General features: G+C 38.7%; 1 protein-coding gene across 2 annotated transcripts in view; it reads left to right on the forward strand.

Moving 5' to 3' along the window:
- Positions 1-16,393, forward strand: part of rai14 (retinoic acid induced 14) — a 42,890-nt gene that overhangs the window by 9,314 nt on the left and 17,183 nt on the right. For both annotated transcript variants that reach the window (XM_067575298.1, XM_067575297.1), the window contains exons 3-5: positions 13,256-13,386; positions 15,753-15,841; positions 16,190-16,254. In XM_067575298.1, the coding sequence (XP_067431399.1) occupies positions 13,256-13,386; positions 15,753-15,841; positions 16,190-16,254 (285 nt within the window). The remainder of the gene's footprint in view (positions 1-13,255; positions 13,387-15,752; positions 15,842-16,189; positions 16,255-16,393) is intronic.

Genomic DNA, 16,393 nt, shown 5'->3' on the forward strand with positions numbered 1-16,393 from the left:
TGTTCGGGACGTTTCTCAGCATCAGCCTTTGGGCAGTGGGTGTGTAGCCCCCAGCCAATAACGGCATGCAGGGTGTGAGGTCAGGACTTGTAGTGTAGCAACCAGGTTACATTGCTGTCTCCGTCTCTCTCCTCTGCTCCGCTCTGCTCTCTGTCTCTGTGTAATGGATGTATAAAGAGCTGCAGGTCTGTGTCTGTTTGACCGAGGGGCGGCTGAGCTACACACACGCAGAGCAGAGAGGGCACAGCGGACAGGATGAAGCTCTGCATTCACACAAAAACTGACATTGCTGCACCTTCCCGCAGGGTTGTGCGGAGGTATGGACGTGTGTATTTGTGCGTTAGAATGTAACTGCTGTGAAACAAACATGAAATCTCTCTCTCTCGCTCTGGTTGAGCCGGGGAGGAAGGGCCAACTTTGCATGCTGTGTTTACAAACACCAACCAACAAATCCTGCATAGTAGGCCTATACCTTTTAACTATTTCATAGACCAATTTGGTCTATGAAATAGTCAAGACCATTTGTCAATTAAAAACCTACATGGTCGAAAATAGACTAAAGAATAAACAATGCAAAATTTGTTCACTTCTAACTAATAAAAGAAATAATATAGAGAATATAATTAAATTCTCACATTTTATATTGTGGATTTCTTTTAAATGGAAAACTAGTGTTACGCAGACTGATTTCGGTGTGTGTTTACATTACAAGATTACTGATTGAAAATACTCTCTTGATTCCTTAAAACAAACTGTTCAACTGCTTCATGTGGCACATTCAAAAGTATTCGAGCACTCCTTGTAATGAGTGCAGTACTGTATGTCACTCTTGACATAAGGCATATCAGTGAAGCAGGAAGTAAATGTCATGTAGCTAAATGTTATTTTTATGTCTCATCTTTGTGGCCCTTTGGTATTGGTCTTGCTTACAGTAGCTTATTTAGTGTTCAGATGTCCAGTCCACCTCTTCTGCTACTTTAGTCGTCACGGTTAGTTAGCTATTGATTGCACTAGCCACCGTGCTCCTAATCCTAAAGTTTCACCCTTGATTTTGACCACATGGGCTTCTACAAGAATGTTAAAAACAGACTTGAACCAGTTCAAATCAATCCAAGGAAAGGCAAAGGAAAATGGCTTACGGCCTGTTTAAACATGGATCCAATTAAAGCAGGAAGTACTCATGGGATCTCTTTATTCCTTATCGGCTGTGTACATGAACCACAGACATACAGCCAGGAAACCTGCTTGTCAGCAAATACATGAGGCACTGAGCATGGCAGAAGGAAGCGGGTATGATCCTTGTGTTTGTGCATGTGTTTGCATGCTCATTTATGTGCGGGTGTGTGTTTGTTCATAGGCTTGTTTGTCATCTTGTGTGGGTGTGAGGGTATCGGTGATGATGCAAAGTGCTCGTCTGCTGGTTTGTGTGCATGTTTGTGTATTTGTGTGTATGAGAATCTATTTGTTTGTGGAGGCATCTTTATTATTGTTAGTTTAATGTTCTTTAGGAAACTGTATGGCAATCAGGTCTGTTAACATGATTCAGAACTACGTGAGTATCATCATGTAGATGAAGTAATGGTGTAAGACACAACTAATCACTGATAAAGGTGGCGGCACCAGCGAGATAGACAGAAGCAGATAAGGTGGATGAGGGGAGTTAAGTTGAAAGGTTGTGGAAAAGAGGGAGGAGTTGTAAAGAATAATGAGAGAGGCGAGACAAAGATGAAGGAATAATGAGGAACAAGACCTGAAGAAAGGAGAGAAGATGAAAAGACAAGGATAAAAGAGGAGAGAGATTGTGGATGATGAGGAAGAAAGTGAGCTGGAGAGAAGGGCAGTCAGGCTCCCCGCCCCCAGCTTGGTTCAGACGGGGTGTTTAGTTTGGCCTGCTCTGAACAACTGGAACAATATTCATGCAAGGAGATGGATGGAGGGAGGGTTAGACTCAGTTCACCTGAAAAAAAAACTATGAGAACTTTCCTTTTGGCATTGCGCTGCTTGATTTTCTGTTTACTTTCGAGAACTGTTTTTGCTCGCAAACGTTTGTGAGATGTGTTTTCAGTTCTATCTAATGGTTTAAGTGATGAAATGACAGACAGCTTTATGGATATAACTTTAAAGTAGAGCACCCAGACGAGCACTGTTTCCTGTTTCAAGTTTGTGCCCAAAATGTTGTCTTAGGAGCTCAACAGAACCATATGTGTAACTTTTTTGACTCTACTGTGACTCTTTATACACTGACTGATGTCTGTGTCTGTGCGTGTATGAAGTGCCTTTCCTATCCCATGACTGAACTGAGGGATACAGTATATTTTTGCCCTACTCCACTGACTTTATGAGCAGCCCTCAAACGTAATGAGGCCGTTTGCTTTCCAAGTCCAGCAGTGTTTATTTATAGGGCAGGAAAGGCTATTTGTGTCAGGAGGAAGTGTTGCACAAGTGCTATTTTTTACTGGAGGTCTTCTTGTACCCATAAATGTCCTATGCCGGATTTCTGCATGAATCCTTCAGTTTTAAAATGGACAATAGGTACTTCTCAGTGAAAAGCGTGACCTGTATTCAAAGTTGAAACTCCATTTGTGACTCCAGCTGCAAATCATTTAAAGACTTCCAGCAGTAAGATAATGTACATGTAGTCAGCTAATTTTGTTATGCTTTTTTTAAGGAGGTGGTAGGCCATATTGCACCAAACAAATATTATATGATCTGTCACAATGTCCAAAATCACATTTGGACTTTGCTTTGATTTTAGGCGAACAGCTGATGCTTGTATCTGAATGAGCACATGGGTACAATGGGCTTGAGTCATGGTGGCCTCATAGTATTTCCGTAACTACAAAAGCTGTTTATAAGAGGGTTACTAGCAAAGCTGTAAAATAAGAGGTAATTAGAAAGGTCAAAGGGAAATGTTTTGAGTAGGGGTCGACTTATGTGCTGAATGAGTTTTTTAAGGGCCGATAGTGAAGTGAAGAGAGGGCAGGGTGCGCTGATGGATGACGTGATGACAATTTAGTTTTTTTTAGTTTTCCTCTCCGTAAAGTCTTCTCTTCAGTGGAAATGTTGAGAAGGAGAGGTTACATGCCATCATATCTTTAATTTGTTGAAAAAGTACAATGATATAATGTAGTGATGTAGTGTTAAAAGCAAATTTAAACTCATCTTCCAGTGCTTTACATTTAAAATATATTAAATGTAAACATGACTCTCAGTGTTAATAAACACAAATGAGAGACTAAAAACAACTTAAATAAGAACTTTAAGGCACTCTGCCAAATGTTGCTTTATTTCCTTTTTTGCATATTATTGGCCAACATATTCATGCCTTACAAACTATAACATCACAATGTGGTAGACCTACGATCTAAGATGAATTTACATCGGAACTACATCTTGATTCCTTTGAAAATTATTTATCATCAGTTCATCTCAGGCTAAATGATTCTACTTGGCAGTCTCGGGTGTTGGCAAAGTTGGTGCATAGAAGCCTCCTTGGCAAACATTAGGTGTTAATATGGCTGCCTTTTTAACTTGCCTTCTAACTGGCATCTGCAACCACACCATTGGCTGATGTTCATATATGGACATACAGTGTGTGTTATATTACAGTACCACCATTCACTAGTTTAGAGAGTAAAGGAAATTTAGAGAGGAGAGGGCAGTGTAAGTAAAATTTTTTCATTATCTAAATGTGCAGTCCAGATTGTGAAATACATTGCAGCATCTTTCATTATGAGAGCAACCATCTGGTCTTTGTTTAACAGTTCTTTCTACTAACTCTCTTATTCTGGGTTTGAGTTTCAGAGTCCAGTAAACTATTGTGGTGTGTGTGTGTATGAGTGCTCATGTGTGTTTGTACCACACTAAGCTGTTTCAGCTGCGGCCCAGGAGAAAGGACGTATTGTTTGAGGACATTTGAGCATCTGCTTTGTTGTAGATAAGGGGTTTGAAGTTAACGTCCACTGCTGATCAAAGGGCACAGATATTGTAGATGTGTCAATCTCTTGTCTTTCTTTCACTGTTTCTTTCCTTTTTTATCCTGTACATTGTTCTCTCTCCTTTCCTCTCCTCTACTTCCTGCCTGTACTGCCCTCCTCTGTCTCTCAAACATCAACAAAAGAATATAGAGGTTATTCCCCTCTGGAGTTAAGTCTCTTGTTTATGTGTCTTAACTTGCATCTAACCTACTTTTCTTCCTGCATTTATTTACTCTTTTTTTTTTTTACACAAAAAAAACATGGTTGCAATCTGATTTAGTGTGTGATTTGGAACAGTGGATGTTGTGTGTTATGTTCATGTTATGTTCAATCATGTCACTTCCTCTTCTTTGTATTTTCATCTTGATAATCTCTCTTTTCTCCTTTCTTACGTGACATAACCTGACTTGGTCTGTTTTATTTCCTTGCCACCTTTTAGCCTTTTAGTGAGCCATATATTTAGAAATAATACCTCCTAACTCAGTCTGCTCTCTTTTCTAATCTATTTCCCTTCTGTACTGTCTTTATGTCTTCATGTGTTTTTGTTTTTCTTGCCCAACTACTGTAACAACAAGGCCTATTTTTTTGGCAGTTGATCTGTACTTCACCTCAGTCGAGATCAAGATGTCTTCACAATTACTGGCCAGATTACTATGAAATTTGTTGGGGGTATTTTTGATCCCCAGAGTATGACTACCAGTGATTTGATGCCACTGTCAAATTTCCCTGAAACAACACTTTAGTCCGTGACAAGACATCTGGAATGTAATTCCTGGATTTCCATGAAATTTGCTGTGGATATGCACAGTCCTGATTTGGCCTCTCTCTGATTTTTCTAATCTTTAGATTTCCTGAGAAAGGATTTGCTTAACATGCATTTTGTTTTTCGGTGTCACCCGAGTTCACGAAGCAGTTCTTTAGCTCTTTGTTTTATATTAGTTTACATTAGTTTTATCAGCTTTAATTTTGATACTACTCTGTTAACCTTGTTTCTTTATATATGGACCTAATTCAGTTGCATTGAAATATACAGTAGAGTCTCCCCCTTAAGTCCTTTTTAAAAGTGATTTTGAGCGTAACGAAGGCAAACAGGACCCAGAACATCAAAGAAGAGCAAACCCCTTTCTATCTGTAGATCAACAAAAATGTTATTTTGTCTGTTGAGGACGAGAATATCGAGGATTTTCCAAAGTAAATGTTTTTCTGTTAAGCTCTGTCTGCTGTAAGTGGCTGGACTCTATAAACATACAAAATGTGATGTAGGAATTACTGTTTCCTGATCTTTGTTTGTTTTTCCTTGATAGACAGAGGAAGTTCAGAGAAAGTGAAAAAAGCACTCTTAGCAGACATGTTTATGCAAAAACCATTAAGTTAACAAATATCAAATGCACTCGATGAACTGTTTTGATCTGTTTTCTTTGCAATTTAGTCTAAACATTAAGTAATTACTGGGTGTTAGAAGTTGCAGTTCCACATATTGTTTTCAAGACTTCATAGATTGACTTATTGACACCTGTAAAACACATAAAGGAAGGAGTGAGGTAAGAAATAATGAGTCATTAAAATATAACTTTAAAGCAACACAGAACATAAATATATAGTAAAAATTCTGATTTATCAGTTCTATACATCTCTATTTCTCTTTATCTCTCCGCATTTTTCTCCCAATTCATAGTTACTCTTTTCCATACCTTTTTACCTCTTTTGCTCTCTTGTTCTTTCCTTTGCAGCCAGCCCCTGGTCTGGACAAACAGGAAACACTTAGTGTTATCAGTGGACTCTTTGTGTGTCTTAATGAGTGTCAGGCTAAAGACAGAGAGGGAACAAACACTACCGTCCACACCCTGATCCCCGATGTAAACACACTTATCACTGCAGAATAAAGAGAGGGAGAACCTGTGAGAGAGAGGGAAACGGAGCTGGAGAGGAGGTGGGCAGTCAGGGAAACAGAACTGAAAGTAAGAAAGGAAATAAGATTCATTTCACTTCCTGGCGGTCCACACAGAAGGACAGTGGTCTTACTGCTTCACTGTATAATCTCAGGATTAGTGACCCATGATTTATTGCTGGCGCAACCAATGTGGGCTAAACCCATACTGTCCAGTGCAGGCCATTGTAGGCTAAGCCTACAGTATTCAATACAAGCACATGTTGTCCAAAGTCATTTAGAGTTCATGTGTTGTGCTGTTTTTGACATTTGTATTTATCATGTTCTTTCCTCTGTTGTGTCGAGATTTTAGATCATGAGGAGTTTAGGGTAAATCAGATGACAGGAACTAGGGCTATAATTTCGAGCTGCAACTAATGATTATTTTCATTATTGATTAACCCCTGGTTATTCTCTTAAATAATCATTCAGTCAGCAAAATGTAAAAAATGGTGAAAAGGTGGAATTCACAATTTCTCGTATGCTAGAATGATGTCTTTGATTTGCTTGTTTTGTCTGACTAACAGTCCCAAACAGAAAGATATTCAATTTAGTGTCATATGATAAAGAAAAACAGCAAATGCTCACAAGTAAGAGAAATGACTGAAATGATTAATCGATTATCAAAATAGTTGCCAGTTAATTTTCTTTCAATGGACTAATTGTTGCAGCTCTACTGTTATTGATCAATTGGCACTGATATTAGGATATTAAAAATTAATCAAATGCATCTCCTTCTCAGTTCAGAACTGGTTCTCAAAACTCAACCCTATCAGCTAGTTGTCTCCACACCGGTTTTCCCTGCACATAAAAAGACCTCTTTTCCTCAGGAAACATTTAGTTTCCTACCAGCTTTCAGTGACTGGCATAGCATACCTCCCTACTAGCCTCTAGCTACTATATACACAGCTACTTTGCAGGGACTTGGGAATGCTTTAAAAAATTACCAAGATACTAATGACAATCCATAAAACACAACAATGTACTTCTCCAGTGTGTACCTGATTGGATCTCTTATTGTTTAGTAAATAATTATTTACTTTAAAGACACAAAGATATTTTCTGGTACACTGTTTGTTATCTCTGTCTTGGAACAGGCGACACTTTTGGTTCAGAAGACTCTTAAACACAGTTTGTTCTATCACTTTTTGTTGGATCTGAGGCCTGTGCTGATTTTGCACCGTCTCTGCCAGCACATTATTTTTTCATCAGCCTCCCTGCGATGACACTAGTTGTGTATGAGGCTGGAACTGGAGCAGTGCATTCCGCTCCACTTAAACCTGTCCATTGCAATGCAGTCTAATGCTATCGGTGTCATGCTGCTCTATCGTGACGGCCCTTCATTTTTGTTCAGCCTATTAACATCACAGAGGCCATTAGGCAGGATCATACTATACAGTGCATCAGTGTTTCCCCTGTAATTCTTTGCCGGTAGGTGGTATTTGTGTTGGTAGAGGTTCAAAGTCCATTCCAGCTTTTCTCTCACATGCAGTTCCTGTTAATGAGATCACAATATGAGCATTCACAACTGTCAGCTGTATACTCTATCAGGTTTTTGAACAGAGCTGTTTCTTTACACTAATAGTACACAAGAATCACACCAAGCACATTTTTCTACCAGTGTGATGCTTCAGCGTACAAAGGGGAGGTCCTGCATGACACGAGACGAGTGAAATCAATCATGAACATTTGAGAACATGCACTTCTGAGACACAGATGTGTGAAAAGTTTAATGTACACAAAGCTGTTCTGGTCTTGTAAGGCTGGTTTCTCCTGTCATACAAACCCCTTTGAGTAATAATAAATGTCATGGTAATAAACAGTAACAGTGCATATTTCTATTTGATAGAGAAGGGGAGTGTAGACCCTGTAGACACAGTGGAGGTCAAACTTTGGGCAAGAGCTTTTGAAGAGACGTGCACATTCAGAGTGAAACTGTTGTTAACTTCTCACCATTTTCTTTGCCCTAAATGTTCTGTGGTTTTTTGATGCAAAGTAACTGACAGCTGAAGACAGCATGAACAAATCTTTACTGAAGTGAGTATATAGAGAACTGGATGTCTGGTGTTTCTGGTAGTACTTTTAATGACAGTGCAAAGCTCTGAACCAAGAAAATATTCCTAGATCCTTGAGCCTGAGTTTTAAGACGCTGCACAATTTCATACCTTGTTTGTGGTTTCCCTACTCTGTAAAACTACTCTAACACTTCTAACTGACTACTCCTCTTACTGCCCTCTTAGGCTGAACAGGTTTGTGTGGTTGACCACCTTTCATGTAAACTCTGCTGTTCTCTTGGTTTCTCTGTAAATGTTAGGTAGGTACATCTTAAGAATGAACTTGAGCCTTTATCTTCTCTCTGTGAGGCATTTTCCTAACTAACTACTACTACTACTACTACTACTTCTGCATACTGTAGCTGAAAAGAATACACATCCTTCTCTGCATTGTGCCAGTTTGTTTCCTTTTCCTTATCTGTCTTTGTCATTTGTAACATGCTCAGCCAATCAAGCATCTCTGAAATTCATATCATACCAGCAGCTAAATATTTGCTGCTTGAGTGGAAATCAGGAATCAAGATAGCCAATACCATGCAGTGTGCTAGCCTGTGGGGAAACTTCTCTGAGAAAACCATATTCAATCCTTGCAACAGGCATTAAAAATATATATAAATTAATAATATTTTTTCAACCTGGAATAGGCAAGGAGACAGGATTCAGTTTTTGTAAATGGTGCCAAGTCTGGATTGATTGTATTGGTCACATTGGACACAAGAAAACCACAAATTTGCAGAAATTAATCAGATGCATCACCAAGAGAGTTTTACTTCTTTTAGAGATCTCATATATTGCTGAATTATACAGGCACACACTATACAAGTTAGGCTTAAATTCAACCGTAGTAGCCTGAACTAATTGCAAGATGTGACTGCTTGTATTAGTCAATCTGTCATGTTTAGGGGTGTGTTTATTTTGCTGCTGTTTCCGGATCACAAAACACTCAATTAGAGCAGTAAGATCCACCCTTCCTGGTGTCCTCCAAACAGGATAAGGAGAGTACTGGGTACAGCTGAACAAGTACTGCCTCTGTTTCAATGAAATGTATTGAATAATGTAAAAAATACTGAAAAGTAGCAGCGTGCACAGCTCCAATACTTAAGCAAAGTATCGGGTGCACGGTTGTGGTGAGGATCAAAACAAAGGCGTGACGCTGATGATAACAATAAATACAGACAATAAATACAGACAATAAATAAGAAAACTATAGTTATGTGAGTGTTGGAGTTTTGTTTAGTTAGTAGTTTAATTTACGTTTGTTTACATTATGTAGTTCTGTTTACGTTTTCTTTGATAATTTTTGTAAAACTCTAGCAACAGAGGCACTGCGGACGTTCATATACGTACATATTTCTTTCCATTTCCTACAGTTACACTACATGTCTGCTCATCTTTGCCTTTTTAGTTCTACCATCTCTTTAAGTGTAACTATTTTTAGTACTTCAATGCCTCAGTGCCCTGTGAGCTGATTGAAAAACACATGACCGTCTGTATGAATATCATGAGACTTTTCATACAAACATACTGGGAGGCAAATCCAGCCCACCTCTGTGAAAACAAGGACTCTTAGCCACTACACCATATGGGATATGTCCTGTATAACTTCATCTACCTCCTACTGTGTCATGTTTCACTGCACACCAATCATACTGACAAACAGTTGCACGTTCGCTGACTTCACTGTTCCACTTTCACTTACACCCCCCCCCCCAATCCCTCAGCACCTTTGTGAATGTGTTGCTCGAGACCACACGGTTTGAGGAAACTGTTTAACAGAGGTGGTCGGCCACCCAGGTCCTGATGCATCCCGACTAATAATAAATTCAGTTAATTGATGACAGCCTAATAGTCACACTCATTAAAGTATGCTGTGAAATAGCACCTCTTTTGTTATCTTACAGTTAATATTATATTTCATAAACATGTTTTAATGTTTTGTGAATGGTCAACATTTCAGGCGAGGTGGCCCACCTCAGCTATGAAATGTAAAACGTTCCTCTCTGATTGATGGAAAATCTCTGCAAAGTTACCCATATATGTGTGTTTCCAGAAATTCCTGCATATGCAGGAAAGAAGCACTGCAACTAGAGCTACAATGATTAATGGATTAGTCTGTAAATGTAAATATTTTCTGTTTTATTTAGTCTGTTGTGATAGTTAACTAAATATCTTTGGGTTATGGACTGTTGGTGTGGACAAAACAAGACATTTGAGTACTTCATCTTGGGCTTTAGGAAACAGTGATCATCACTTTTCAACATTTTGTGACGTTTTATAGACCACATGACTAATTGATTAATGGAGAAAATAATCAACACATTAAACAATAATGAAAATAATTGTTAGTTGCAGCCCTAAGCCACAAGGCCAAAGGTTGTACAGGGACACAGCACAGCGGCAGTTTCCGGGAGATGCTAATGAACACACTAGTAATTAGGCTAATGCTAGGTGTGCTATATAGCCAATATCTCCTATAATATTGGAATTGTTTAATCAGAATTTTAAAACTCAAATAAACTCATATTAGCTGATTTTTTTAGCCTCACTGACAAGTGGTTGACTTCAGAAAAGCTCACATTTGTGTGTGTTCTTCAATTTTTTATTTGTACATGATGAATATGCTGAAATTCCTACTACTGCACATGTGCTATACAGCAGGGGTTGTCAACTGTTTGTAATTTAATGCCCACTTCTGATTGTTAAAAAATTTCCGAGGACCACCTTCCCAAATAAATGAGAAAAAACATAACATGACAAAAAAGGAGAAAAAATGAACTGGTCTGTAAAAATGTGCTATGCCACTGTCATCTGCAATGACCAAAATAAATATTCTGCTTACCAGCAGTGAGACACTTGGGACTGCTTCTGGGAAATAATGAAATCAAGTCATGGTGGAGGGGGGGGGGGGATGCTGACACGCGGAGTAGCATTAAATGTTGCTTTCAGTTTGTTCCTTCCCTTTGATTTTGTGAGTCTCAGTGGAAAACCCCTGACTCACATAAATAGGTGGTGGTGCAAGGCAACAGAAATTTGATTACCCGTTTTGACAGAGAGGGATATTGACTGACAGCCAGTATCCAGAACGAAGCAAGGTCAACTTGTGTGAGCTGAAGCTTCAGGTTGCTGTCTGCTGATAGTTCCATCAGTTCATTTTCCAACACAAAAATACCTGGTCATTGAAATCATTCATTTTTGTTTAACGTTTTTTATTCATGTGAATTCTTGAGCACATTTAGATATAAAAATAGCTAGCTTTGGCAGTACTGCTGCCTCCACGGTGCTCATAATGGTGCTCTGAGGCCTACCTGTGGACTCTGACCCACTCGTTGAGAATGGCTGCTATGGAGCAATACATTCCATGATCCAGTCATTACCTTATTTATTAACACTGTACTGGTCTTTGATATTTTGAGATATACTTGGTCGGACACCTGGTAGATTCATCTATCTTTTCCACATGACATTTGTCTGTGCTCAGACAAGTGCCTTAATATCCAATCTGTTATTTCCAGTCTGTCAGAGAACATTCTCGTCACCACCTCTTAAATTGTATCTCACTTCTTGCTTTAGTTCTTTGAAGCCTGATCAAGGAGACATGGATATGGTGTGTGCATTTGTTTACGTTTGGATAAGGATCAATTTGCCAGAGCTCCACAGAAGAAAAGCAACAATCTCTCAGTCATTTTGGCATTACTTATGTTTAATTTTCAAGACACCAACAATTTAAGAGTTTTTCACTTCCTTAGTGGTCCACATTAATGATCCTGTGGCTTGGGCTGCAGAGCTCAGTGGTCATCCAAGCTGTTTAAGTGACAGAAGGGATTTTTATAGCCCTGCGTTTTTCCACCAGCTGTGCAAAACGTATTGCAGTGATTGCATTTGGGTGTTTGCCGCAGAGGCTATTTACACCATGTATTGCTATGCTGGCTTATTGCTCTCCAAAAATAGGGTACAGTTTGCTACCACCAGTATTTATGGAGTCAGAGAGTTCAAACCCCTTATCACGTGTAGGTCAGTAGGCTATCAGGTCAAGTCTAATGCTGTACTGCATCCTAATATGCAGGTGGAACGTAGGGGGAGTATGATTCAGCTGACTAATGAACTCGAGCTGCCAACGTGGTTGGGCTGCATGGATTCAGTCCTCTCCTCTTACTCTTGTATCAGATTAAGGAAAGAATTTTATTTACAACCTGCTCCTCTAACAACCATTTCTTTAATCTTATTTTCTAATCTGTTTTTAATGTGATGTTTGATATACAAATACAACCGTTGAGAGGTTGAGTAGCTCCTCCAAATGACTTGATTATATGATTCGGATACGGCTAGGCTGCTTCTCTCCTGATTTGATATTCCAGATTTTTATTTGTTACAGTTTGTGTGTCCAAGATAATTCTCTCTGTATGTTTATAACATTCTTCTTCTTTTTTTTTTTTTTTGGAGTTAACATTTGTTTATGGCCAGAGGTAAAATGCTGTGGTGGGCAGCTCTTAAAGCTTGCTCTGCTGTATTCTGTGCCATGAGACTGCAGTGTAGCAAGATTGTCTCTGTATGAGATCATGCTTGAAGCTTTCCAATAGCTGATTTCTCTCTATCTGAACAGCCTGTCAGCAATACAAATGTGGGGCCATTTGGTTTGTGTTTGTGTGTCAGTGTGCGTGTGTACATTGGATGTTGCACATGAGTGTGTGTGTGTGTGTGTGTGTGTGTGTGTGCGTGTGTGTGCATGCATATTCACATATGGACACAAATGTTTTGTGTGGGCTTTAGCAGAGCCAAAGAAACATTCTCTCTCTATGAAAAACATTACTCACATTAAGTACATCTCAGCCATTTTGGCTGCAGTGGAAGATTTTCTTATGTGTCTGTAAATGTCTGACGACAGCATGTCATTGTTGGGAGTGTATACATTTTTGTTAGAGAAAAGGTTGATGCAACATACTTTCCTAGAATTAAATATTTTTGTTTGGATACATAAATCACAATGATAATGAAATAAATATGTTAAACTCTGTAAGAGTTTACAGACTGAGGAATTGCTTTGTTGTGATGGTTTTGTTAAGTGATCCTTATTTTGAAATACCTAAACGGCACATTATTTGCAGAGTATTATTGTTCATCTCCTGCTTCCCCATTTGCCTCTGCTTACTTTTGATGTAATTTTTTTTTGTCTCACCCAATCTCTTCTACTCTCTTCTCTCTGTCCTTCATTTTCCCTGTCTCTCTCTCTCTCTCTCTCTCTCTCTCTCTCTCTCTCTCTCTCTGTCCTATTCTCCTCTTTTCCAAATCATATCCTGTAGGTCAATGAGTGGAACAAAAATGACGAGCGCCTGCTTGCTGCGGTGGAGCATGGCGAGGTGGAGAAGGTGGCATCGCTTCTTGCCAAGAAAGGTGCCAGCGCTGTAAAGCTGGACAGCGAAGGCAAATCAGCGTAAGCATCCTTACTTTTAATCTAAAAAAGAACAAAGACTTTAATACAGATTTAGCAGGCAAAGAAATGTACTTTCTTGCACACCTTTGTGCTGTATATTGATTTATAAGTCTTTTTGTAATTAGGGTTGATCTACAGTAAAGCCCATAAAGCCTAGGATAAGTTTCCACATGGGGACAATAAAGGACACAATAATCAGAACATGCCTTCTGCCAAAAAATATTCCTGCAGAGTGATTAACTGAAAGAGACAATAGTCTGCCGTGGCTTCTTTAGGATGAGTGTGGGATGTGAGAAGCAGCTTCAATCAAACCAAAAAGACACATGGTTTTAGATCTGGTACACTGACAAGGCTGCAAATGACAAATCAAAAACCAGAATAGAGCAAAATGTGCAGATCTCCAGTTTGCTGCCTAGTTTAATAACATCCGACAAGTACTATTGCAGTTATTTAGGTGTTATCTGGGGCTTAACTCACATTTTTAACAATAAAGGTCTGATGAGAAATGGATTCTGGTAAAATAAAAGTAGATGTATTTGATTTCATGGAAACATCATCTTATCGCGTTTTCCTTTCGATTTAAGGATTATATGTGCTTCTACAGTATATGTTCAAATTCTCAAGTCTTGTGCTTATGAAACGACTTTCATGCTCCACAGCGAAATGTTAAAAATGTATGGCCGATCTAAAAATACAACCACTTTTCTTAAGTTCTGGGAGGTTGACATTTTGCAATCCAATGAAGCCATTCATGCAGCCTCCCTGAGAACCAGTGTTTTAAAAGCTGGCTCATTTCTGCAGAGGCGGTGGAACTCGTTGCCTCACCAGTTGAGATTGTTGATAAGACAGAGGCTCAGTGTTAATATTTGACCTCTTTCTTTTTCTGAAATACAACACTCACTGACCTCAATGTGTTCAGCAGCTCATGCAGAGCCAGGAACATCAAAACACAGGAACAAATGTACGGGGGAAAAAAACGAAAGCGGGTATTCTCACATGCTGAAACAAACACACACAGTCTTATTATTCCACCGGTAGTTCACATCCTTGACCTTTTCTCTGTTTGTGACTAGAACACAAAAACACACATACAGATGCATACTCAGCCTTTGTAAATCATGAATGTGGTAGTTTGGGATCTCAAAGCTCCAATCTTTTCAGGACGCACAAAGGAGGAGTCCACAGTATCTCTATGGTGATAAAACCTGATTGAAAGGCATGTGGGCATAGTTGTGTGCGTGTGTGTGTGTCTGTGTTTGTATCCCACACACACACCAAGAGGCAGGACATGTGTAGTTTTTTTCATTCTGCTCGTTGAGCTGGAAAGAGGTTGTATTGATTTCCTTCTGAACACATATGCACAATGCAGGCAAAGGGTGTTTTTTGCATACAGAGTGATATTGACTTATTACATTTTTTCCTACAAGGCAGTGCTTTACCTTATATACACTCAAAATAACACTGATTACTGGACAAGTTTAAATTCTGAAAACTGTAAGTATTCTATAAGATCGGCCGGTTATAACCTTAAAAGTAAAATGAAATTGTATCCTTGAATTCCTTCCATATAGAAATTGTCAGGAGACATTTAGGTTAGCTTAGCATAAAGACTGGAAACAGGGGGAAACAGCTAGCCTGGTTCTGTCCAAGTATTTAAAAAATCTAATATCAACTCTATTAATATGTTATATTTTGTTTGTCTGTATGAAACGAAAGTAAAAATTACAATTTGTGGTTCTACAGGGAGTTATATGCTCGGTGCAGTGACTTCCTGAGGTCTCAGCTGATGGCCTGGACAGGAAGTCACGGCTCCTGGCCAAGAAATAGTGTAACACATAACATCCTGTAAAACCACAAATTGCTGATTATTACATTTTTTTACATCAAAAAAACAAATATGTGTTAATTAAATGGGTTGGTAGTCGGAGTTTGTTACCCTTGAACAGAGCCTAGCTATTTCCTCTGTTTCCAGTATTTATGTTAAGTTAAGCTAACATGCTGTTGGCTGTAGCTTCATATTATAGGGAGGTAGGTCAGTGTAAACCAAAGTGCAATTAGAGATGGACAGAAAGGCAGCTTCCCTTGATAGGACAGGCAGAGAGGTGGACTTGCTGACTTTATTGGTTGTACTTTTTAATTACATCCATTGATGCAGCATGAGGTCACCACTGGAGATTCACTATTTTTTAATGTAGTAGTTTTTCAGGAAGTTCACCACTAAAACTGAGATCTAGCAAAGATAGTAGTTGTAAAATAGGACTCTTACAAACATCTCTATCACCATGAGTGTATATCTACTAACAATTACTGCAAGTCTAATTTGTTCTTGCTTTGTTTTTTGTTCTTTGCTTTGGGTTTGTGTACAGTCTTCATGTAGCAGCTACACGTGGTCAGACTGACTGCCTGTCTGTCCTCTTGTCCCATGGAGCTGACTTGTCAGTCACTGATGCTGCAGGTATGTAATGTGGGTATAAACTGTACAGTGGTGCTAAAATGTGTGTACGTTCTTTAGGATCCTATATATTTCTACATAAATGTGATCATTTAAAATGAATAGATAAAGTATATATATATTTTTTTGTGTTATGTTATTGTTATCCAGTTTTGAGACTTAGTGATCGTGTTGTAACATTTTAGGTCAAATTTGAACAGAAAATTCAAAATGATTCAGATTCTTCCTAGTGTCATTTCACTTTTTAAATTGCTTTCTTCTGGTCATCCTTTTTCCATCTCATTCATATTGTCACTAAAATCTTTTGCGTTATGAAGATCCTAACAAATATCTATCTTTATTTGTGTTCAGGGTTTAATCCGTTACATCTGGCTGCCAAAAACAATCATGTTGAGTGCTGTAAAAAGCTCATTCAGGTAAGGTGGATAAAGTGAAGGAGGCTTTCAAAAGTAACAAACTGTGACTTGTGTCTATAAAAGAAGCTGCCAGTAAAACGCAGTATGTTCCTACAGTGTTGTAATGGTGATTAGATACTACATGATGTTTGTTTTTATG

The sequence above is a fragment of the Thunnus thynnus genome, chromosome 19 (genome assembly GCF_963924715.1).
Source record: "Thunnus thynnus chromosome 19, fThuThy2.1, whole genome shotgun sequence".
Taxonomy (NCBI): Eukaryota; Metazoa; Chordata; class Actinopteri; order Scombriformes; family Scombridae; genus Thunnus; species Thunnus thynnus.